Consider the following 19,461-nt stretch of genomic DNA (forward strand, 5'->3'; position numbering starts at 1 on the left):
AAAACAGAAATCAACACGGTTATCAAATTCCAACGGTTTTTCTTTTATATACTCACTTTTATACTATGAGTATTGTGCGCTGAACGGCACTGGAGCGCGCTTTTTTGCACTGATGCTATTTGGCGGGATGGAGATGCCGATTGAATTGCTTCGAATGTGCTTGTTGCGTTCGAAAAAAAATATATCTTTCATTTCGCACTGAGATAATCGCTTTCTGTGACCACGATACGTCTCGAAACCCGACTGCGAAGAAAAGGCGCGCTCCCGCCGTTTGCGGGAACCTATATAGCCCGCGACACGATCCGTCCCGAGGGTCTCACGTGAACCTTTCGCGGTTTCTCAGGGAACAAATCGTGCCAGGCTTAGCCGTTCGAATACGCGAGATCGTCGCGCATCGAACGTCAATTGGTCGGCTACAGCGCGCATCGCGCTACCACGCGCGCGATCACGCGGACGCCAGACCGAGCTCACCGCTCCGCTCCGACCGGCAAACAACAACATGTTGACTCCAAAGCCAAGAATTGATCGCCGGAATTTGAAAAATGATAATTTTAGCGCTCTGCAACATTCTTGGCTTTAGAGTCAATAATTGGGAAAGAAGTTGAAAATTGCGGCGCTCCGCAACATTCCGCCCACCGTCGTTGATGCGGTCAACGACTAATTGATACCGGCCTCGCAATCGCCGGACGACGACACCGGTAGGAGCACCAGCTTAGCGATAGGGCGAGTCAGCTCGGAAGTCGCCGTACGCACTGTTACGACGCGGACTCGCCCATCGTCGCCTGGACGCACGCTAATGACCCTTGCAAGAGGCCACTTGGTCGGAGGGCTGATCTCGCTCCTCAGTAGGCACAGGCGACCCACTTCGATGTCGGAGTTGGTCGTCCACCACTTTGGTCGATGGCTAAGAGCATGGAGGTATTCCCGCGACCACCTATCCCACAGCTGATCCCGCATACGCTGCACCAGCTGCCACCGGCCGAGGCGGCCAGCGGGTTCGTCCCGTAAGGATGGCTCCGGCACGGCGCTGATGGCCGATCCCACGAGGAAGTGGCCCGGGGTGAGAGCGGCCAAGTCCTCCGGGTCATCCGAGAGAGCCTGCAACGGCCTCAAATTCATGCAGGCCTCCACCTGCGCGAGAAGCGTCGTCATTTTCTCGAAGGTGAGAGTTGTCTCACCTAGCACCCACCGGAGGTGGTGCTTCATAGATTTGACGGCAGCCTCCCAGAGACCACCAAAGTGAGGCGCCGCAGGCGGATTAAAGCGCTACTGTATTCCCTGATTGCTCAAACCGTCAGTCACTCGCCTACCCTCCACGGTGCTGTCTGCAAAGAGGTCGCGCAATTGACGATCGGCACCTATAAAATTAGTACCGCAATCAGAGTACAGGGTATGGCACAGTCCCCGACGAGAAGTAAAGCGTTTCAAGGCCGCGAGGAACGCCTCTGACGAGTAGTCGGAAACGACTTCCAGATGAACGGCGCGAGAGCTCAGGCAGACGAACACGGCTACGAAGGCCTTGTACGCCTTATGCCCCCGCCCCCGGCTTGTCCGCAGCATGACTGGCCCCGCGTAGTCGACTTCTGCGTGTAGGAAGGTTCGAGATGGAACCACGCGAGGTCGCGGGAGATCGGCCATTCTCTGCGTCAGCGTTGCCGCCCACCATCGCACACAGGGCAGACAATGGTGGATGACGGCCTTAACTGCTGCTCTCCCCCCAGGGATCCAGTACCGCTGTCGGATCAGGCCCAAGGTCGCCTGAGTTCCACCATGCAGCGCCGCGCGGTGGCAGTCCTCAATAACGAGCCGCGTCAGATGAGCCCTCCTCGGTAGAATCACGGGATGCTTCTCGTCGTAAGACAACAGCGAGTGCCGCAATCGTCCTCCCACTCGCAGAATTCCCTGATCGTCCAGGAACGGGCTCAGCTTGACCAGAGAGCTCCCCCTCGGCAGCGCCTGACCATGCTCGACCGCGACCAGCCGCCTCTCCCACCAGACCGACTGCGTTAGCCGTATCAGTGACAGGCGAGCAGCCACCAGCTCGTCCACGTTAAGGGACGCTCCTCCACCTCCAACAGCCGACCGAACGCCGCCTAGCCACCGTCGACACCAGGCAGCGACGCGGATCAGTCGATTCAGCCCGGAGAATCGGGTCACCCAAGTCGGCTCCTCAGGATCGACCTCCATGTGATGGGACCGAATGCGCACCTCGGGCAGCTCCCGGTCCACAAGGAAGGCGGAGGGAGGCCACTCAGTCATCTCCTTCGTTAGCCAGCCAGGGCCCGACCACCACAGCGGGTGAGCCACGAGCTCGCCCGGCCGCACTCCCCTGGAAGCGCAATCGGCCGGATTGTCGCAGCCCGGCACATGTCGCCAATGAGCCCCCGGGACCGTTCGCTGGATTTCCGCCACACGATTAGCCACGTACGTCGTCCAGCGAGACGGGTGTCCCTGGATCCAACTCAAGGTCACGGTAGAGTCGGACCAGAGGAAGACCGGCACACTCTGCAGACTCAGCGCGGACTGCACATGTGAGACCAGGCGCGCCAGCAAAGCAGCACTGGCAAGCTCCAGACGAGGCAGCGAGACCTGCTTCAGAGGCGCCACCCTAGTCTTGGCTATGATAATTGAGCTGGTGCTCTCCTTAGCAGATCGTACGCAAAGATAGGCGACCGCCGCGTACGCCCGCTCGGAAGCGTCAGCAAACCCGTGGAGCTCCAGCTGGACATGATCGGAGGAGCACCGCAGCCACCTCGGAACGCGAATCCGCCGCAGCAGGTGGAGCTCGGACTGAAACGCTCTCCAAGCAGTGGCGTCCGCGTCAGCCAACGGGTCATCCCAGTCAAGACCCTGAAGCCACGTTGTCTGAATATGAATCTTGGCTCTGACCACGGCGGGAGCCAACCATCCAAGCGGATCAAACATCCGGGCAGTCTGAGAAAGAACGGAGCGCTTCGTGGGAGCTGACTCTGAAACTTCACTAAATAAGAAGGTAAAGTGATCTGAGATCGGGTGCCATTGCAACCCGAGAGTAGGATGGCTTTCGAGAGGTAGCCACGAAAGAGAGGATGATGTCAGCCGGTCGGCTGGCGGGATTTCCTCCAGAAGGACGGCATCGTTCGCCGACCACTTCTTCAGAGGGAATCCGCCCGCCGAGCAGATGCGTGCCAGCTGCCGTTGAATCTCTTTCGCTTCCTTGTACGGCGCCGGTGAGGACGTCATCCATGTAGACGTCCCGCCGTAGGGTCGCCGCTCCGAGGGGATAAGCGGTCTCCTCGTCATCGGCCAACTGCCTGAGAGTTCTCATGGCCAAGAACGGAGCGCAGGCGAGGGTGTCGAAATCAGGGTGTCCACTACCTGGAAAAACCTGTAAAGTCATGGAAAGTCATGGATTTCACATTATGCCCCCTAGAATTCTGGATTTTTCTGGAAATTTGATCAATTTGATCATTAGTCCAGGAATTTTTTGAAGTTTTACTTCTAAAATTTTATATCTTTTTGACAAATAATTTCTTACATTTTTTAAATTTAGTTTATTGAAATCACAAATATTACATTATATACGGCTTTCAAATTTGCGCACTTTTCATATACCATAGAGCATGCGCATGTTGTCATGGCGCATCTTCATATCGCTATATGTACCTTATCTGACAGGTTTCCTAACCTAAATTCGTCAATTTTAAGAATTGATATTTCGGGGGGCAGAGCAGCAATTATTTCTGTTATCTTCTTTTATTTTTAGCATACAGTTTAATTTTATCGAAATTGGAGGTAAGGCCCGTATAATTATCTAATGTAGAAATTTCGTTTCTATGGTTTGGATTATTTTTAGTAACAAAAATACAAAAATTAAAGTAACAGAGTAGTATAGTAAGGCGGATTCTAACTCAGGGATCTGAGGGGGGTGCGGGGGCAGGGGGGAAATTTCACGACGCGTCTTTGCCGTACTGACCATGATGATGTCATGTGGGGGGAGCGAGAGAAACATTTCACGGCATGTATTTGTCGTGCTAACCACGCCTTGAAGGGGAGGGGGTGATGCCACATGCCTACAGAAGAAACATTTCACGGCACGCGTCTTTGCCGTACTGACCGTGATGATGTCACGTGGGGGGAGCGGGAGGAACATTTCACGGCATGTATTTTGTCATTCTAACCACGCCTTGAAGAGAGGGGGTGATGCCACCTCGCGGCGTTAGCATAGATGACATTACGTAAGCACTGCGCTCTCACTCCTTCCTGTATACCTTCTTGCTCGCACGCCAACGCTCTCAATCGTCGTTTTGGAGGGGGGGGGTGATGCCACCTCGCGATGCTAATCATAGCATAGGTGATGCGCACATGTGTTTTCTTTCTCAATATCATTTATTAAAATTATTTATCTATTTCTAACATACACAAATAATTTTATTTGTCTTTATTGGATAAATTTTGCTTCTTATTTATTTTTAATAAGTATACAAATAATTTTGCTTTCCCACGGCTTATCTTATACTTCGCACGCGTTCTTATTTCTAAGATGTTTTCAGGAATGGAAGAGAATAGGGAAAATAATAATAATTTGCTTGAATGTAATATATTTATTCTTTTTATTTTATTTATTTTAAAAGAAATACATAAAAATGGTTTTGCTTCTTATTTATTTTTAATAAGTATACAAATAATTTTGCTCTCCCACGGCTTATCTTATACTTCGCACGCGTTCTTATTTCTAAGATATTTTCAGGAATGGAAGAGAATAGGGAAAATATTATAATAATAATTTACTTGAATGTAATATATTTATTCTTTTTATTTTATTTATTTTAAAAGAAATACATAAAAATAGTTTCACATTTGTACATATTATAATATTTTATTTGTCATTTAGCGAATCGTATGCAATATTATCTGAAGCATAAGCTATTAATTCACATTCAATATGTGAACTTTTATCATAAATTTTTCGCAAAATATTTACTGCATCGTTTTTATTAGTGATGCAATTCTGACGCAAGTAAGTTACAAAATATTTATATTTGTCAGTAACATTATTCATATTCTGACACAGTGCGAAATATACATGTTCAATACAATGCTCAAGTTCAAACATAAATGATACAGTTGCAGGCTTCATGCAAATATAAGTATTGTGTAATGTTAATTTTATAATATGTTCTTCACGCAGTTTAATCTGCTGCACAATCAGTTCGTGAATCAATAATGGAGTCGTTTTTGACTGCATAAGTCCCTCGATGTCCATACGTTTCTCAATCAACGATCTCCACGTTTTATAAGGCAGAGCAATTTGATTTCCGCGATTGTCGCCCAGCACCAATTCCACGTAGGATATAGATCCTGCGTTGATTCCGATATCCAACCATTTATAAGATGTAGGAGTTAGTGCAAACCTTCTCCCCAAAATGTGTGATGTGTATCGTGGTGGCGTTCTGTAAATAAGATTACAGATTAATGAGATAAAACAAAAAATATTGATAATAATGATGATGGTGATGATGATGATGATGATGATGATGATGTTCTATAAGTAATAAATAAAATAGAGATTTTATAAGAAACCATGAAATATGAAAAATATGAAAAAATGTATATAAAATAATTATAGATACTTACGATTTCTCACATGCTTCGGTCTGGATCGGAATATAGTAGTTCATTGATGTGTGTGGCAATGTTCTGTAAATAAGAAATATGGATATGTAGAAGAAAAAATATGAAAAAATATAATTTAAGGAATGTATAAAAATGTATAGATACTTACGATTTCTCGCAAGCTTCGGTTTGGATTGGAACGTAGTAGTTCGCCATTTCTCTCGTATTTTTCAAGAGTTGTCCGCTAACAATGAGCAACTGATGAGAGTAACGTTTTTAAAGTTCTTTTTATTTTATAATCCCCACCACCATATCGACATCAAATGTGGAAATTACATATTTTATGATGAGATCATACACATATTCAAACGTAAATCTTGCAAGCGTTGACAGATGTGATGAGATCGCAGAATAGTAAAACTCAGTTTTAGACACGTTTGAATGTAATTTAATATTACAATGAAATCATATAGTATTGCAGATTTGCATTTTCAGCATAAAAGCATGCGTCAGAGTACAGCAGCTGTGATGATATCATAGGCGCTGATATCACAGATCTATAAAATTAATTTAGACACACGTTTGAATATAATTTGACATTACGATGAAGTCATGGAGCAAATGTGACAGTTTTGTATTTTTTAGCGAACGCCTGCTGTGACTCGTTTAAAAGTAATTTGATATCACGATGAGATCATTTAATAATTTTACAAAGTCAGTGATATCAAATATACATGTGAATCTTACAAGCGCTGATTTATGACAGCTAAGAAGACTTTAGACATGTATCAAACTATGATACACTGTGAATAACATTTAAAGTGATGGTGTCATTATAAAATGACAAGATCGCGATGCATCCCATCAGTCTATGCAGTCAAGCACATTGTAAAAATGGAGCAAACGGAGCGCAATTTGGTGGAGCAATCCACTCGATTAAATACGCATAAAGAGTATATGGCGTGGGAGCAACGTTGTATCGAGTTCATCGAATCGTTAGATGAACGTAGCCGCAGTAAATATCCGCGATTGTCAATCGGCGGAAGACAATCTGTGATCGCTTGTATCACGCGACTAGAAGGTTTGAAACAAATGATGCGTGGACGGTTTGTGCAAATGGGCGCTGGATATAGTGCTGGACTCCGATGGCGTGAGATAGATACAGTTTTTGAAAGTCGTATACTGACTGGTGCAGTGATTAATTTCGAACACATTGAACCGTATCAATTTCTAGAGGATGCGCGAGAAATTGTGCTTGAGCACGTGCAAAGTGTCATGCAGAGACATGGCAACGTAAAGATAAACGCTATTTTTAATGGTGAATTTGTCGCAGGTGACAAACGCGCTAATAAGTGTATCACAACAAGAAATTATGAACTCTTTCAATGCTCCGATTTGCATGAGTGGTACCAGTTACACGTCATCGAGATAATCCTAGCATCGTTGGAGGAATTCCAAGAACGCGATAGCGGATGGGCGTTGTCGCGTATACTAAATTTAACAATAAATATAAACAAATATAACCCTTTGCATGCAGGATGCAACATCCAGTTACCAAGTAAAATTATGATGAAGAAAGCGATAGTTAATGTAAAATCAAATGACAATGCATGTTTTGCATGGTCAGTGGTGGCCAGTCTGCATCCTGCTGAAAGGAATACAGATCGAGAATCTTCATATCCACATTATTCTACGGTATTAAATCTGAAAGGCATTGAGTTTCCAATGACACTGCCACAAATTAAAAAGTTTGAAATTCTCAACAAAATCTCCATTAATCTATACTGCATCGAGGAGAAGAAATTATCTATTTTTCCTATACGACTCACCGAACGAAAAATGGACAAACATATAAATCTGTTATACGTGCAGGATGACAATGTGGGACATTTTGCGTTGATAAAGAATATGTCCCGTCTCATGAGTTCACAACTCAGTAAGAAAAAGAATAAGAAATTCTTTTGTGATCGGTATGTATATATTTCGGAAAATACAAAAATATGTATATATAAATATATTTTTTCTAATTTCTCAAAAATAAATTATATTTCAGATGTCTACATTATTTTAGTTCGAACGACAAGTTGGAAATTCACACAATGGACTGTGGAAAGATAAACGATTGCGCTATCATATTACCAAGCGAAGATGACAAATGGCTGAGCTTTAAAAATTACTGTCGAAAGGAACGAATGCCGTTTATCGTATACGCCGATTTGGAATGCATCCTGGAGAAGACTGAGGATGAGAAAAATTACCAGCATCATCGAGTATTTAGCATAGCATATTATGTACACTGTGCGTATGACAATTCGCTATCAATGTATCGGTTTCATCGCGATAAGAATTGTATCGCGTGGTTCGTCGAGCAACTTAAAGATTTAGCACAAATTGTAAATAATATTCTGTCGGTTAATGTTCCCATGGATTTAACACAAGACGATTGGAAAAAATTTAACAACGCTACACATTGCCACATTTGTGAAAAACCATTTACGAATGAAATAGAACGGGTACGCGATCATTGTCATTTAACCGGTCGATTCAGAGGTGCAGCGCATTCAAATTGCAATTTAAATTACAAAGATTCGCATTATATTCCTATAGTTTTCCATAACTTATCTGGCTACGACGTGCATTTTATCATCAAGGAAATAGCTACAGCATATGAAGGACGAATAGATTTACTTCCGATAACAAAAGAAAAATATATTTCGTTTACAAAAAATGATCAGAAAAATTGCATAAAATTAAGATTTATCGATTCTTTCAAATTTCTCGCATCTAGTCTCGATAAATTGGCATCTTTTCTTAGTAAAGATAAGCTATGCATAATGCAACGGGAATATAGTAATTTATCAACAGAAAATTTCGATCTGTTAACACGAAAAGGTGTCTTCCCATACGAGTATGTTGACTGTGTGGAAAAATTGGAAGAGTCATGTTTGCCACCGCGCGAATTATTTTACAGTTCATTGACGGGTGACACAGTATCCGAGAGCGATTACGCGCATGCTGTCAACGTGTGGCAGCGGTTCTCCATCCGAACGCTCGGAGATTATAGCGATTTATACTTGAAAACTGACGTACTGTTGTTGGCTGATATCTTTGAGAATTTTCGCGATAGTTGCATCGCGAGTTATGGACTCGATCCCGCGTATTATTATACTTTACCCGGTTTTACGTGGGATGCAATGTTGAAATATACACATATAAATTTCGAACTGCTAACAGACATTGACATGATCATGTTCATCGAACGTGGCACACGTGGTGGTCTGAGTCAATGTTCAAACAGGTACGCACAAGCCAACAACAAGTACATGAAGTCATACGATCCATCGAAATCATCATCGTACCTGATGTACTTTGATGTAAATAACTTGTATGGTTGGGCAATGTGTCAGCCATTACCATACAAAGATTTTCGATGGGTAGATGACATAACAAATTTTAACTTTATGGACATCGCGCTAGATTCTCCAACAGGTTACATTCTTGAAATAGACTTAGAATATCCACAACATTTACATGATGCGCACATTGACCTACCGTTCTGTCCAATGCGTGATAAACCGCCCGGTAAGCGGCAGGACAAGCTCCTCGCAACCTTATACGATAAGAAACGTTACGTCATACATTATCGTAACCTGCAGCAGTGTACTCGTCACGGCCTTCGAGTGACAAAAATACATCGCATATTACAGTTTGCACAATCACCATGGCTTCGCGATTATATTCAGTTAAATACAGATTTCAGAACATGCGCCAAAAACAATTTCGAAAAAAATTTATACAAATTAATGAACAACGCAGTATTTGGCAAAACCATGGAGAACGTGCGCAATCACGTCGATGTACGACTTGTGACAAAATGGAAAGGCAGATACGGCGCGGAGGCAATGATCGCTATGCCAAATTTCCACAGTCGTAGTGTCTTTTCAGAGAATTTGGTTGCAATCGAAATGCGTAAGCTTGAGGTGAAATTTGACAAACCAATCTATGTGGGTATGTGCATCCTTGACATATCTAAGACATGTTTGTATGAATTTCATCATGAATACATGGCGCCGATGTTTCGCGAGAAATGTAAAATTATGTATACTGATACGGACAGCTTAATATATAACATTGAATGTGATGACGTATACGAAATTATAAAGCGCGATATTAATAAATTTGACACGAGTGATTACGCGGTTGATAATGCATACGGTATTCCGCTTGTTAATAAAAAAGTGCCAGGTTTAATGAAGGATGAAAACAATGGTGCGATCATGACCGAATTCATAGGGCTTAGAGCAAAGATGTATGCCTTGCGCGTTGATGGTAAAAACGACACGAAGAAAGTCAAAGGAATCAAGAGCAACGTTGTGGCAAAATCGATAACTTTCGATGATTACACGCGATGTTTACATGATGAGATTGAAATGACACGACAGCAGTCAAGTATTAGATCGAAATTGCATGAGGTGTATACTATATCCGAAACGAAAATTGCTCTTAGTCCGTATGACGATAAGCGATATATTATGTCAGATTCTATTGACACGTTGCCTTGGGGACATTATAAAATACCAATGTAAATAAAACACTTAATTTGTATAATATATGTATATTTGTGTAATTGTAATAAAAATTACAAATATCTTGTAAATAAGTAATACATTTTTTTACAATACATTATCCTTGTGTATCCACGAATTGTGTGAATTATCAAATCCCAGCCATTTCACATAAACCTCATCCCCTCTTTTGCGTAAAATTTTTTCAACGAGATACAAGTTAGAATTACCGACTCGCTGAAGCTCATATTCGTAAAATCCACCGCTGATATGTTTTCCACAGGAATCCTTCAATAAATACGTCACGGGATTAGTTCTCTGCACTTTGGCAATTTTAAATATCTCCATAGTCCAATTCGGTGTATAACCTTTATCAAAAATGGTCTTAAATTTGCTCACGCGTACCGATTCACCCACTTTGAACCGCGCGGGTGCAGCAATTTTTATGCGACTATACACAGTGGATAAGAGTTTTTCGGCAATCGCAGGGGTAACATTGATAGGTCGCATACCAATAGTACGATGCCTTCGCGAGTTGTATTCTAATACGAGACGTGGTAACAAATCGATCCATTTATAATTTCCATTAAGCGTAAACTGCTTCCACATGTCGTTCTTTAATGAACGGTTGAACCGTTCAACGACTGATGCCTTCATTACGGAATATGTTGAATAATGATTGATATCATGTTTTTTCAATAGTTTCTGTACCGTGGCGTTGTAAAATTCTTTTCCTCTGTCAGTCTGCAAATTTTTTGGACATCTTTCATCGTCTCGTATTATCTTTGCAATCGCATTAGCCACTTCATTGCCACTCTTGGCCTTGAGAGGCACAGCCCATGCATACTTGCTCAATACATCGATAACGGTGAGTATGTAATGGTAACCTCGGTTAAATCTCATGTAAGGTCGCATCTCAACCACATCCGCTTGCCACAGGTCATCGTATCCGCGAACAATGACATGCCTTCTCGGAAAATTTCTTCTCGCTGGAGCATGAAGTTCCTCCACTAACAGCTGCTTTTCGGAATTATTCATGTTTGATTCACAAATGATGGAGAGATCTAATGTATCGTTTTTTCTACTCTGCGCTATGAGTCACTGTATCGAGTTGTCTTTGAATTTTGTTAAGCATAATCTCCACCTTATTTTGGAGAGTAACAATCTTCCTCTCGATTTCGTCCTGGTGATCTTTCAAAATTTGTATGCTCTGTTGTACATATCGTTTATTGGCAGCATCGCTATCATCTACAGGTAACGCTACGTGATGAATCTTGCATGACTTTGCATCAAAATTGGCGTTGACCTTGCAAAGAGCATTATCGCGGACGTAACTTCTTATTAATCCGTTCCATTTGTAATACGATTCCGTTCCGCTACTTCCGAGCGATATCCCAAACTTATTGATTGACATTTCAACGTTGACTAAAATAATATGAATAGCACGACTCAATTTATAATTAAACTAGCTTCGCGAAGTTCCTCGATAATCGACAGGATCTCGTTATCGTGAGCGTTGTGTCCGGCTTGGCGTGAGGCCTCGAGCAATCGAAGACGATCGACGAGTTCGTTCGGATCGTTCCAATGAATGTAATCAATCTTGTTGTCGTTTAACGTAACGTTGTTCGGTATACCTCGTCCAACTTTATCCAGTGCTAACATGGGGGAGATTATATTTTTATACTTGTGTCCTTTGTTACCTAGTATTGGATTATATTCACCATGGTCTCGCCTATGTGCGTTTGTAGTTAATATGATATCCTTATACTTCTCTACATCGTCATTCGTGTAGATATCAGCGTTGGGTATTTTCATGAAAATTAACTCGTACAGACCTTGAGTACCCTTGTATCTTTTACCGTCTATGGATATATCATCGTTCTTGTGCAAGTCGATACGTTTGTTACCAAGCATCGTTCCGGTATTGTTGAAGTAAACTCCGTAAACATTATCTACGTTGACCGTTTTTTTACCGCTCAAAACAGCTCCCATATATTTTTGTCCCAATGGACCATAATGTATTTGTAATTTTTGTTGCCCCTCAGACGTTTCTAACTGTTGTCGAACGGACATCACAAGCGGCTCATCGGTGATTTCGAAAACCTCTTCAACGGAGGGTGCATGATTCTGCAATAAATCGCTATCTTGTAACATTTGTGATGCTTTATTAAAATTAATTGGTACAGTTTGCAATTTAATTGGAGTAGAAGTCATTATTGAATTATTAAACGAAATGTTCGACCGTTTTCGTTTTGGTTCCACGTATTCTTCATCTCCCGAAAAGAATGCTTCACTCTCAGCCTGTTTAGACCCATTTTCAATGGTATTTTCAGCTCCAACGGTATTTTCAACAATCTGTTTTAGAGGTTCAATGATTGGCTTAAAATGTCTTTCCAATGCAATATCTTCTTCCATTTTACCCGTTTTTAATGCACGATATTTTTTGCGAATTGTGTTACTTGTTTTTACAATCTGTTTAGCTATCTTCTCGCGTTCTATGTTACTATCCATGTTGAACATTCAACGTATCGACAACAACTAATCATTCTACGGTATTGCAAAGTCGTTAAATCCTTTTCTATATCTTCCATCGACAAGCGCGCTGTCCTTGTCTATTACTAGAAATCCATATTTTTGTTGCCAACAAATCTGGCATAAATCGCAGAAATCCTTGTAAGACATGTCAGTGTTTACATGATCGTTGTATACATGCTTCAGATTGGTGCCATCCTGTTTGAACATAATTAACAAATTCGCGTTGTCACGTATAAGATGCTTCGGTATCTTGGCATACGTCTGACAGAGATAGAAGCAGTCAACGTTAGCATGTCGACCCATTGCAAAGTACTCTCTTATCGTATTTTGCTTGTCGCATGCTACATCATCAAAGATAAAGATGGAATTCGGAAGTGCTTCGCTCGGAGGAATGACGTTGCTGTTGTTGGAGAATGCAAAATACCCAACTTCTTCAATCGGTGTTAATAAGTTTTCCAGATATCGATATTTCGGCTGCTGAAGCGATTTCGAGTACACATACACGTTCTCGAAACGTACACCGTGCGGGCTTTCCAGCATGCTTATCAACACGTTTGTCTTGCCACAATTTGACGGACCGCAAATGATGCCACGTATAGAAATCGGTAGCATATTTCCATGTCTGCGTGTTTTTATTTCGGGTGTTACCTTATCATCAAAATTAATTACTCTAATTGCCTGCGGTTGCTGCACAAATCGCATATTTTCTTTCCCTCTACGGTAACAATAAACTGAAAAATTTCTATTGCGGGTAGCTTCTATTTATAGAGGCGCGTAGAGTGAAATCGCTCAGTATGCAAAATGTTTCTTATCGTGTCAGATATCTGTGATGTACACAGTTTGACTAGCGAACAGTTAAAATATATACCAAAAGTTGTTTTGCTACAAAAGTTTCACAATTACATCGATCATTTATGGGACAAATTGCCCAAACATATAAAAACAGATTCGGAGGTTCAACAGTACCGTCGGTGTTTCAAACATTATAATTTACCGTCTCAGCATACGCATATAGACGGTCCGGCACCGTTGAGAAAGAATTGCTGCGAATGCCTGCGAAAGGCTGCGGTTTGTTAAATCGCGCGATTAATGCACTTCCTTTCGAATTACATATCCCCGGTTATCAGTATTGCGGTCCAGGAACACGTTTAGAAGAGCGATTGGCTCGAGGTGACCGAGGCATCAATCCATTGGATGCGGCGTGTCGTGAGCATGATATAGCCTATTCGCACAGCAACGATCTCGCGAAAAGACACGTGGCTGATAATATACTCGCCTCGAAAGCACGGAAACGCATTACAGCGAGAGATTCAAGTCTCGGAGAGAAAGCTGCTGCGACAGCAATTTGGGCGGCTATGAAAACCAAGATGAAAATCGGTATGGGTCTGAAATCAAAGAAGAAAAAGAAGAAGACAACGCGCAAGCGGATACTTCCGGTAGCAAAACGTGGTGGTATCCTACCCGTCCTGCCATTGTTGGGAGTTCTCGGGTCATTGGTCGGAGGAGCGGCTGGAGTAGCAAAGGCCGTAAATGATAACAAAGCGGCACAGCGTCAACTGGAGGAATTAAAACGTCATAATCGTGTCATGGAAGGTCATGGAGTTTATCTCGCTCCGTATAAGCGCGGCGGAGCAGTATCAAGAAAAAAAAAAAAAAATGTCGATGAAACATTAAAAATGCCAAAAGGTGTTACTACAAACCTTGAATTACTTCAACTAGCAAAACGTATGCGCATTCCACATTTCCGAGGAATTTTTATGCGTACTTCATTACCAACGGGGGGAGCACGCCGAAACGAGAGCGGTATCATGAATTTGGACAGTGTCGAAGGACCGGGTACTCATTGGGTGGCGTACGCAAAGAGGGGGAATCGTGCTATATATTTCGACAGTTTTGGTAATCTTCGACCACCACAAGAATTGGTGCGATACTTTAACAGTGATGTGACACGTATCGAGTACAATCACGCGCGTTATCAACGTTACAATCAAAGCAACTGTGGTCAACTATGCCTACGTTTTCTACAGTCGGTTGACAATCAATTTAAAGATCAACATTTCGCTATTTAACTCAGTATACAACATGTCACTGACGTTTACGTTAACCGGCAAAAGTAACGTCCTCGCGGTAAGCTACTTTCCAGCTGTAGATTTAAGCGATGGTGATTACGAGCTCGGTCTGACAGACTTTGAAACCTACAATACGATACCTAATATAAATTCCTCAAATAACAAATTTTACTATGACAAAGACGACAAGGAAGTTATCATTCCCGAAGGATCGTACGAACTGCGTGACATTGACAAGTATCTGAGACATGCTATATCTCGTGTCTCAAATGATGTTACTAGGAAGAAGTTGCTTCATAAAGAGATCGATGAAGACGAGGATAACGAGATTATGATTCGCGCCAACAATAATACTATGAAGAGCAAGATCAAGTGCTCTTATCGAATAAATTTTAGCAAATCCAACAACATTGGATCGCTGTTGGGATTTTCCTCAAATCGTATGCTTGAACCTCGACAATGGCACGAATCAGACTTACCTATAAATATAATCAATGTAAACATTATTCGCATAGAATGTAACCTGACCGCTGGTGCGTATAGCAACGACAAGTGCGTGCATACGATACATGAATTTTCACCGAGTGTTCCTCCCGGGTATAAAATCTCGGAAACGCCTGCACAGATCATTTACCTTCCGATCGTCGTACGGAGCATTACTGACTTGACTATTCGCATTGTGGATCAAAACGGTCGATTAATTGATTTCCGCGGAGAGGAGATTACTGTTAGATTGCACGTACGAAGACGATAACGTGAGATGCTCGTGCTGAATGAGCAAGAGCGAGACACAATTTGCAACAAGAAGATCACAACAATCAAAAAGACAGCAATCAAGAATATCCAATTGCTTGGTAAAAAGAAACTTACTCCATCAAACGTTGCATATTTGAGATCACTGGGATTCACCGTACAAAATTTCTGAGATGTCTGATATTCTAAACATTGGAGGTGACCCGATCTTTGACGATAGCATTGTCAAGATTGAAACTCACTCGTATAATCCATACGCTAAGACTACGTTTGGACATAGTGATGAAATAAGGATACCTATACAACAACAGGATTTATACACATTGCCGTGCGAAAGTTTTCTCTATGTCGAAGGAAGATTAGTGAAGAAAAAAAAAATGATGATGATGACGATGATGCATCAGAAATAAAACTTGGAAATAATTGTGTAGCGTTCATGTTTGATGAAATTCGATATGAAATCAACGGTGTGGAAATTGATCGCAACAGAAACGTTGGAATCACTAGTACTCTAAAGAACTATGTATCTCTTACGTTTGACAAAGGAATGATAATGCAGAATGCCGGATGGGACATGTCGTCCACTCTGTGGGAAAATTATTTCAATTTTTGCGTGCCGCTAAATTTACTGCTGGGCTTTTGCGAGGATTACAAACGCATGGTTGTTAACGCACGCCATGAATTAATTTTGATACGAGCGCGCAATGATAACAATTCTATTGTGGGAACGAATAGAACGACGGAACCGGAAATTGAATTGTTCAAAGTACAGTGGCGAATGCCACATGTTACGTTAAATGAAGTCAATAAATTGTCCATACTACGAGCTTTGGAAAGCGGGCGATATCTAAGTATGAGTTTTCGTTCCTGGGATCTGTATGAGTACCCCTTGCTGCAGAGCACAACCAAACATTCGTGGGCTGTTAAAACTGCAACACAATTAGAAAAGCCTCGATTCGTTATCTTTGCACTACAGACCGGTCGCAAGAATATCATGTCTCAAGATGCTACTATTTTTGACGATTGTAATTTGATCAATGTGAAACTTTATCTCAACTCTGAATTTTATCCGTACGATGACTTGAATCTAGACTTTCGTAAATCTAGATACTCCATCTTGTTTGACATGTACCAACGTTTTCGTAAATCTTATTATGGACGTGATTGCTACGATACGCTGCTTAACGTGGTCACATTTCTGCAAAGAGGACCTTTTACAGTGATTGATTGCTCGCGGCAAAACGAGTCCATCAAAAGTGCTACTGTGGACGTACGCATTGAATTTGATTGCAAAGAAAATGTGCCAGCGAGCACTACCGCCTATTGCCTTATCTTACATGATCGTGTAATTGAATACTGTCCATTGTCTAACGTTGTGCGCAAAATCATGTAAAATGCAGCGTTAGCAAATATCTTTAATAAAATACCGAGATATTTTGTGATATGGTACAGTCTCAAAAAATTACTTGTCATGGTTGTGCCAACATTTGTGGATCTGCAAGGATTCACCATTGGAAAAAAATTTATTGTAAAGGAAGTAGCGGTATTGAAACAAGGAAACGTTCTCACGCATTACATTTTTACGAATTCCATGCCATGGAATGCATTGACAAAATCCGAAAGATCTTGCGTTTCTTGGTTGACTGCTTATCACCATGGATTACAATGGGAAGATGGAGTAGTTCAGTATCCGAAAGCGAAGCACCTGATTTCAACAGCTGTATATGATAAAAATGATGATGAAGCTATCGTATACGTTAAAGGCCATGAAAAACGAGAATGGTTGAAGAATATACTTGATGTCAATGTAAGAAATAATGTTATCATCGAGACCATGGATGCTGATTACGAAGACATTGAATCTTTAAATAATTTGGATACAGCGAACACTATACGATGTGCAAAACATATTAAGAATTGTGCTATGCAGAATGTATTTAAATTATACAATTATTGGTTACAATGTCAAAAAGATGCTTTAAAATAAAAAATGTATAAACGTATTTATGGTTTATTTTTTTATCTTTCCCTGTAATACATAAATAATTCGTAGACGTTAGACGTTTGATAATAGTATGGTTGAACCGTCAACCATACTATTATGAAACGTCTAACGTACTACGATGTACAATAGACGTATGGTAGACGTATGGTCGATGTACGATAGACGTACGGTAGACGTACGACAGACGTATGGTAGACGTAGACGTAGACGTCTAATAGATGTTTAATATCGGTTCAATAGACGTATGATGCACGTTCAATAGTGCGATCGTGTTATAAAAAAAGTGTTTAATATGCAACGGTCACTTGGTGTAAGACACTGTCATACCTCTTGATAAAACGTATCTAAGCTGCATGGTAAGATAAAAAATTGCTCCGTCAACCATACTATTATGAAACGTCTAACGTACTACACTCGAACGTCAGTAGTACAATGTAGTAGTATGATCGTCAACCATACTATTATCAAACGTCTAACGTACTACACTCGAACGTCTGTAGTACATTGTAGTAGTATGATAGACGTACGATGTACAATAGACGTATGGTAGACGTATGGTTGATGTACGATAGACGTACGGTAGACGTACGACAGACGTAGACGTGTTATCGTATTATTGTGTTATCGAAAATTTAAGCTGCATGGTAAGATAAAAAATTGCTTAGAGGTGTTCTCATTTTACTATGAGAACAATGAGGTATCAATGTCTCAAAGATAAATCACGTACATTTTGATTGTAAAAATATATGGGCTCTGCTCGCATCAATCTGTCACTCAGTCAGTCTGTCAGTCTGCCACCATGAACTGCGACGAATGTCAACAGTATTTCACGCCTTCAAAATGCTACACATGTATGCGTTTTCATTGGGCGAGAGAACGCAACCATTTGCTCGGGAGAAATGAACAAACAGGGTTGGGTAAGTTAATAAATTTTTAACTAAATTAAGTTAAAGTTGATTGCACATAAAATTAATTTAGTTACGTTAAAAGTTATATGAATAAAAATTCTTTTTAACTAGTTACTACTCAAGCCTGTGTACAAATTGTTCAACCCTCGATCAGGGAGCTCCCTCGAGTGGTTGTAGAACCGAGAGTTGCACCACATTTGCGAAGAGGATCACCATTATGGTGGCAAGCAGCAGATCTGGAGGTGGAAGAATACAATCGATCCCACTTTATGCCTAATTCTCTCCGGATCGAAGTAAACACCATTAGTGGTCATCGTGTGGTACGGATTGTACCACCGCGCTTTTAAGGTAAGTTCTCCTTCTCTCTCCATAATTTCCTTACTGTGCTTTATAATCTATTAGTTTATTTTATCGCTTATCTGACTAGGAGAAGGACAAAGCAGAAAAAGGACAAGGAGGATAACGTCACCATGTCATGCATAACACAATTTATGTTTTATCAATTTATCTTATATATTTTTTCATATCATTTTTTATATAATTTTTTAGTCTCTTATTTTTGATAATTTTTTCCATTTTCTTATAATTTTTAAATATTTAATTATTTGTGTATATTAAAAATAAAATAATTTTAATAAATAATATGTTAATAAAATCATTTTTATATATTCTTTTTAAAATAAATAAAATGAAAAAAATATATTACATTCAAACAAATTATTATTATTATTATTTTCCCTATTCTCTTCCATTCCTGAGAACACCATAGAAATAAGAACGCGTGCGATTGAGAACATTCGCGTGCGAAGTATAAAATAAGCCGTGGGAGAGCATGAGCAAGCGAGCGAGGATAAAACGTATGGGGGGAAGGAGGATGATGCATCGCCACACAGCATCGCAGCATCTGATGAGCGCAATATATGGGAGGGAGTGAGAAAGAAAACGCATGTGCGATTCCATCACCTATGCTATAATTAGCATCGCGAGGTGAGATCACCCCTTCTCCAAGACGGCGATTGAGAGCGTTGACG

At 41.3% G+C, this 19,461-nt stretch overlaps 4 protein-coding genes across 4 annotated transcripts; 2 read left to right on the top strand and 2 right to left on the bottom strand.

Moving 5' to 3' along the window:
• Positions 1-1,266: 1,266 nt before the first annotated feature.
• LOC105203445 lies at positions 1,267-3,282 on the bottom strand. The gene has a single exon (XM_011172244.2). It carries the CDS (start codon positions 3,280-3,282, stop codon positions 1,267-1,269), a length of 2,016 nt encoding a protein of 671 aa, XP_011170546.2.
• Positions 3,283-4,840: 1,558 nt separating this feature from the next.
• Positions 4,841-5,905, bottom strand: LOC120358229. Its single transcript, XM_039451740.1, has 3 exons — positions 5,765-5,905; positions 5,617-5,679; positions 4,841-5,432 (listed from the first exon to the last, which is right to left on the bottom strand). The coding sequence occupies exons 1-3, from the start codon at positions 5,809-5,811 to the stop codon at positions 4,859-4,861; spliced, it is 684 nt and encodes a 227-aa protein (XP_039307674.1). The 5' UTR covers positions 5,812-5,905; the 3' UTR covers positions 4,841-4,858.
• Positions 5,906-6,398: 493 nt separating this feature from the next.
• LOC120358228 lies at positions 6,399-10,348 on the top strand. The gene is made up of 2 exons (XM_039451739.1): positions 6,399-7,565; positions 7,649-10,348. Exons 1-2 carry the CDS (start codon positions 6,436-6,438, stop codon positions 10,179-10,181), a joined length of 3,663 nt encoding a protein of 1,220 aa, XP_039307673.1. The 5' UTR covers positions 6,399-6,435; the 3' UTR covers positions 10,182-10,348.
• A 4,429-nt stretch (positions 10,349-14,777) lies between these two features.
• Positions 14,778-17,543, top strand: LOC120358292. The gene is given in 3 exon segments (XM_039452036.1): positions 14,778-15,316; positions 15,738-15,885; positions 15,888-17,543. Coding segments are annotated over 3 exon segments (1,710 nt in total). The 3' UTR covers positions 16,911-17,543.
• Positions 17,544-19,461: the final 1,918 nt, after the last annotated feature.

The sequence above is a fragment of the Solenopsis invicta genome, chromosome 7, assembly GCF_016802725.1.
Source record: "Solenopsis invicta isolate M01_SB chromosome 7, UNIL_Sinv_3.0, whole genome shotgun sequence".
NCBI lineage: Eukaryota > Metazoa > Arthropoda > Insecta > Hymenoptera > Formicidae > Solenopsis > Solenopsis invicta.

What these genes read in the sequence shown, in the direction of transcription:
- LOC105203445 (XM_011172244.2), bottom strand. Translation starts at nt 3,282, where the DNA reads ATGACGAGGAGACCGCTTATCCCCTCGGAGCGGCGACCCTACGGCGGG.
- LOC120358229 (XM_039451740.1), bottom strand. Translation starts at nt 5,811, where the DNA reads ATGGCGAACTACTACGTTCCAATCCAAACCGAAGCTTGCGAGAAATC. An exon ending in ACCGAAGCTTGCGAGAAATC is followed by an intron (nt 5,680 to 5,764) that starts GTAAGTATCTAT and finishes TCTTATTTACAG; the next exon opens with AACATTGCCACACACATCAA. An exon ending in ACCGAAGCATGTGAGAAATC is followed by an intron (nt 5,433 to 5,616) that starts GTAAGTATCTAT and finishes TCTTATTTACAG; the next exon opens with AACGCCACCACGATACACAT.
- LOC120358228 (XM_039451739.1), top strand. Translation starts at nt 6,436, where the DNA reads ATGACAAGATCGCGATGCATCCCATCAGTCTATGCAGTCAAGCACATT. An exon ending in AAGAAATTCTTTTGTGATCG is followed by an intron (nt 7,566 to 7,648) that starts GTATGTATATAT and finishes ATTATATTTCAG; the next exon opens with ATGTCTACATTATTTTAGTT.